General features: G+C 43.0%; 1 protein-coding gene across 1 annotated transcript; it reads right to left on the bottom strand.

Annotated features, from left to right (window-relative positions):
- LOC109825469 (flotillin-like protein 1) lies at positions 4142–5837 on the bottom strand (the record flags this gene model as incomplete). Its single annotated transcript, XM_020392328.1, has 2 exons — positions 4142–4751; positions 5265–5837. Coding segments are annotated over 2 exons (1095 nt in total), but the record flags the coding sequence as incomplete, so codon positions are not given.

Here is a 6283-nt window from a genome sequence, read left to right as displayed (position 1 = left end):
GATAATGAACCTTGCAATATTGTTGGAAAGGGCGACGTTCAGATACAGATAAAGGGCTCTAAGTGGAACTTGAAGAACGTGAGACACGTGCCGAAGCTGAAGAGAACGAGACAAATCTGAAAGTGAAGTGTTTGAGATCAGACAATGATGGAGAATACGAGCTGAAGGAGTTCAAGAAGTTATGTGCTTTGAATGGGATTTGCTTAGAGAGGACTACTCTAGGGATGCCGCAGCAGAACGGCATTGCAGAGAGCATGAATAGGACCTTGACAGAGCGTGCGCGGAGCATGCGATTACATGCAGGTCTGCCTAAGATATTTTGGGCGGATGCGGTGCATACGGCAGCATACCTTATTAATCACGGGCCATCAGTTCCATTAGATTTTGGGATTCCAGAGGAGGTTTGGAGTGGAAAGAAGATAAATCTCTCACACTTGCGGGTATTTGGTTGCGTGGCTTATGTTCATATCAGTGACCATGTCAGGGACAAGCTAGAAGCTAAGTCACAGAAGTGCACATTCATTGGATACGGCATTGATGAGTTCGGGTATCGCCTTTGGGATGAGAAGAACAGGAAGATCATCAGGAGCCGGGATGTGATATTCAATGAGGATGTGATGTACAAGGACAGGGACAATGCCAAGGATAGCCAAAGCAGTGGGAGCAGCACTACGGATACAGGTGGATCCGGGTACATGGATTTGGAGGAACTTCCAGATGGGGGCGACGATGTCAGTTCTGACCGTAGAACGGAGGAGACTACAGGTGCAGAAGCTACTACCCAGGGCGTGGAGCCTAGGAGGTCATCTAGGGTACCCAAACCAAATCCCAAATACCTCTCGTCACTTGATTATCTACTCTTAACAGATAGCGGAGAGCCGGAGTGTTATGAAGAGGCAGTGCAAGTGAGTGAATCTCAGCAGTGGGAGCATGCGATGCAGGAGGAGATGGATTCTCTACTCACTAATGAGACATGGGAGTTAGCCCAGCTACCTGCGCAGAAGAAAGCCTTGCACAACAAATGGGTCTACCGGGTCAAGCAGGAGAGTGATGGAAGCAAGAGATTCAAGGCCAGATTAGTAGTGAAAGGGTTTCAACAGCGGGAAGGAGTGGACTACACGGAGATATTTTCCCCTGTTGTGAAACTCACAACCATCAGAGTGGTGTTGAGTTTGGTAGCTGCAGAAGACCTCTTCCTTGAGCAGTTAGATGTGAAGACTGCCTTTCTTCATGGTGACTTGGATGAAGAAATCTACATGAAGCAGCCTGTTGGCTTCATTGAAGAAGGAAAGGAAGAGATGGTGTGCAAGCTCAAGAAGAGCTTATATGGTTTGAAACAGGCTCCGAGACAGTGGTATAAGAAGTTTGATAACTTCATGCAGAACAATGGCTACAGAAGATGCAATTCGGATCATTGCTGTTATTTCAAAAGGTTCGAGTCCAGCTTCATTATTTTGTTATTATATGTTGATGACATGTTGGTAGCAGGACCGTGTTTAGAAGAGATAAACAGTTTGAAGAGGCAGCTAGCAAAGGAATTTGCAATGAAGGATCTGGGTGCAGCGAAGCAGATTCTAGGGATGCGAATCAGTAGGGATGAAGCTGAAGGGACATTGAGTTTGAGCCAAGCTGAATACATTGAGAAGGTACTTCAGAGGTTCAACATGCAGAATGCTAAAGTTGTTAGCACACCCCTTGGAAGTCAGTTCAAGTTATCTGAGGAGCAATCGCCTAAGACAGATACAGATAGAGAGCATATGAGCAGGGTGCCATATTCTTCGGCTATTGGGAGTCTCATGTACGCAATAGTTTGCACGAGGCCGGACATCGCCCATGCAGTGGGAGTTGTGAGCAGATTTGCAAGCAATCCAGGAAAGCAGCATTGGGAGGCCGTAAAGTGGATAATGCGGTACTTGAGGGGAACAACAAACAAGCCACTATGTTTTAGGAGGAAGGAGTTGGTGCTGGTGGATGCGGACTTCGCCGGTGATCATGATACGAGGCGAAGCACCACGGGGTATGTTTATACCTTAGCGTCGACAGCAGTGAGCTGGGTCTCACGTCTGCAGAAGATTGTGACTTTGTCTACAACCGAGGCTGAGTATGTCGCGGTGACTGAAGCAAGCAAGGAGATGATCTGGTTGAACGGGTGTTTGGAAGAGTTGGATCTGAAGCAAGGGAGAGGAGTTCTTTATTGTGATAGCCAGAGCACTATACATCTTGCTAAGAATCCAGTATATCATGCCAGAACGAAGCACATCGACGTTAAATACCATTTTATACGCTCGCTGATCGAGGACGGAAAGTTGCACTTAATGAAGATTTTGGGGAGTCAAAATCCGGCAGACATGTTGACGAAGGCAGTCACCATTGAGAAACTGGAGTTGTGCGCAACTTCAGTTGGCCTTCACGAGTAGAAGACGAAGGCGGAGCCACACTACGAGGATCGGCGCGATCGTCGGGATGTTGATTGAAGAAAGAATTTTTCGGGGAAAAAGATACATGCGAAGAAGGGGAGAGTTCGGGTAAGCTCGTTGATGACGCTTTGGTCTCCAAGTGGGAGATTGTTAGTCTAAGTGTGTAGACCCAAAGCTGTAATCGAAAAGACGAAGAAAACAGTCAGAAGACTGTGCGGTCGACCGCAGTGGCAGAGCCGGTCGACCGCGTGCACTGCAGGAGACTGAGAAGAAGTTTTCGCTCTGGCCGGTCGACCGGCGTGGTCGCTGCGGTCGACCGATATCGTGCACAAGACCCTGTAGGATTTCGTCGTTCTGACCGGTCGACCGACCTTGGCAAAGCGGTCGACCGCGACGCAGATTCGCTGTTTCCTATTTTATCTAGGAATCCTGTTCTGCTGGGGTTTGTTATAAATACCCAAACGTTTCTAGGGTTTGTAGGACATCAAAAAAAAGACATCAAAAAGAGAGTTTTTGGCTGCAAAGAGAGAGAGAATCTCAGAGAGATTTACCCCTTGTTTGAGAGCTTGTATTTTCTTCTTCAATTAATAGAAAGATTGTGTGGTGTGGCTCCCGAGGACGTAGGCACGTTGCCGAACCTCGTTAAATCTGTGTGTTCGTCTCTTTTACTGTTTTTTACAAGGTTAGATCTTTATTTGTGGTTTATTCCTACTTTCCTACTTTCAACACAAGGTCCGGAAGGGCAAGGGTTCGATTGATTGTTTCGAACCCCCAACAAGGTAAAGTAGGGACGAGAGATGAGTTGATTCCACGAAGTGCACAGTGGATTTGAAATTTGGTGGTAATTTCAAAGGGGAGGTGGGAGAGGATTTCGGCCACTAGTTCTTCGGAGAGATGAGATTCTGGCTTTATTGTTGTTGTTGGTGCTTGATTCTGACTTGAGGTTTTCTTGTTCCTGTTTTTTTCGAGATAAACAGTGACGCCAAGTTCCCCTGCGTTTCATTAACAAGAACGTAATGGAAAAAACCCAGAGGATTACAAACATGTGAACATAATACTCAGATGGAGCCTCATACAATATTTGTACAGACTTTTTCATTCCGGACTAAAAAAACTGGAGAATTCACAACTTCTGCACTCTATTCTTGTTCATGTTAATATAGGATCTTTGGAGAGATGAGATCTTCAGAGAGATAAGAAAGTGAATCCACAATGGAAGAGATGAGATCTTCAAGATCCTTGGAAAGGACTCTTATTCCGAACTATTGTTCATCTAGTTTAGGTTCTGATACTGCCGGCTCTTTCCTCTCGTTTCTTCAATATCTGAGAGCTACTACTTAATAGTAAGTGAACATAATAACGCTTAACCTGCAAAGTTCCCCAAAGATTGGGCTCAAGCGTATCACTTGTGTCCGATACTACAATAACACGGCAAGTATGCAGTAACCAACCTGACATGTTTCTAGTTTCTAGATTAGAAGTGTTCTTATTTCATCGCAGATATTCGCAATTCCTGACCTAAAAGAACAGAATACTGAAGAATGCTAATTCCTATACACAATAGAGGTTCATTACTCATCTAGGAACAAATAGATAGAACACCAGCAGGTTTTGTTATAAAAACATCATTTTTGCTGAAAATTTGAACTCTTCACCCAAGTAGCCAAAGAATCAAAACAAACTAATTTAAATAAAGTTTCTATTAAAAAAATCCATTGTATTGAAGTATCCCTAAAAGCCAAGTCAAAACTAGATAAATTGGATAAACAAAAAATTCCTAGAAAACTTCACAGATAAAATCGTCAATCAATTTCATTTAGCTGGTGCTGGGATTGAACTCATCCAAGCAGGAGGAAGCATCCCAGTCTGCTCTTGAACTGTGATAAACAATGGAGGCAGCATCTTGTACACTCCAGCAATCTCCTTCATGGCTCCAGTAGCAGCTCTGCCGCCAGCAAGCTCTCCACTGCCAGCACCATCGCCAATGCTCCAAACACTGATCTTGGGCTGCAATCCCTTTACAGCATCAGCATTAATGCGAGCCATATCTCGGTACATTCCTCCATTGATCATCAGGTAATCTCTGAGTGCTCCATAATTTCCGCCAAGGGATTTCAGTAAAGTTTCCAGGTAGAACCCCTGTGCTTGAGCTAGAGCCTGTAGTCCTTCAGCCTCCTTTTGCTTGGCGTAGAGCTCTCCATCCGCCTCCTGCTGGCGAGAGAAGAAGGCAGATTCAGCGACTGCACGGCTTCCCTCTGCTTCTTTTTCTTGCTGGTACAGCTGTGCTTCGGCTTCCTTTTGTCTGTTATACAGCTTCCAGTTTGCTTCTTGTACCTGTCATGCAAAATCAAAATTCAAAGTGTTAAGAGGTAGTAATCTTACATGATATTAAGAATGAACACTTTGAATATCAATTATACTAAGAACTCGGATCCTCCAGATTGCAATTGTACAGTGAAAAACAATTCAAAATTATAAGCATCTAGTATTAATTGATCGATTACAATTTGTCGGAGTTAAAAGAGAAATTTAGTGTAACTCACATAACTACGATGAAATCACAATCTTCTAGATGTTATCACATTTTTATGATTGAAAAAATGGTCTCTATCTGAATCCAAATAGTAATACTCCAGTATATAATGCATTTAATGTTAAAATTTCATAGCAAATATTGATAGACATTGGAGAAAATGTAGATGTATATTTGATAATAGGAGGTAATCCTAATGTTGGCTAATATTGGGAAGCTCATTAATAGAGCTGAGTGAGTGAAATAGGTTCATTCAGGAGATAAATATTTCGGATTTTATAGAATCATAATGGAGATTGAGATATATATGTTGCCTTCATCTCATAATCCACAGTAGCCTGACTAAGAAATTCAGCCTTGAGCTTCTCAGTCTGTCTCATCGCATTCTTCTTCTCGACCTCCAACTGAAGCTCCGCCTCTCTCATAGCGACAGCCTTGGCAGCGACCACCTCAGCCACCTGAGTCTGCTTCACCCACTCAGCCTTCTTCATTGCCAGTGTGGCATTAGCCTCCGCCACCTCAGCCTCCCTCTCATTCTCATATATCTTCACCTCTGCCTTCACCCTAGCCTCCTGCTTCCTCCCGTCTCCATGCTTCTGTGTCGAAAAGATCTTTGTTTTTGTGTCGATGTCAGCTGCATTCTTTAATGTTTCTCCCTCTCTTTGTTTCGATCCGACTTCTCCCTTCATCCTGGCTTCTGCAACATCGACCTTTGCTTGGTTGGCTGCTTCCATTTGGGTCTTTTGGCCGAGGTAGGAGAAGTACTCATGGCCTCTGACATCGACCAGTTGCTTAACATTGGCGTTGTAGATTAGGAGACCAAATTGGTTGAGTTCGAGCTGAACCTGGGAGAAAATAATAATCACTCTGGTTAGAAAATATTTCAAAAAACAGGAAAATTATGCTTCTCATTAAAACAAAATGAAAGAAAGAAACTATGAATCTATGTTACACGGAGTAATACAGATACTTCTCTTCTTTTCACGTCTAATCTATTTGAAGACGAATGTTTGCCTCAGATGAGATGACATCATTATGTGTTTTCAGGTAATTAATTGATTTTAAACTTACTTCAAAATCATGAAATTCTATGAACTATAATCAACCACACTAATTAAATAAAGATAATTGTCCAGGGATCTCGATGGGGACACGGTTACAAAAAATTAAGAAAGAAAATCGTTAAAAACATAAGAAAATTTAAACCCCTTCCATATAACTTTGACATCACAAGTTTAGACAAGGACTTCAAAATTATCTCTATGGATAAAATTTCTACATTAAAACTCCTATGAAAGTTTCAACAGTTAAAACTCTACATTCTAAATTTCTA

The sequence above is a fragment of the Asparagus officinalis genome, chromosome 10 (assembly GCF_001876935.1).
Source record: "Asparagus officinalis chromosome 10, Aspof.V1, whole genome shotgun sequence".
Lineage (NCBI taxonomy): Eukaryota > Viridiplantae > Streptophyta > Magnoliopsida > Asparagales > Asparagaceae > Asparagus > Asparagus officinalis.
Note: the sequence above shows the minus strand (reverse complement) of the source record. Positions and strands in the feature narration are given on the sequence as shown.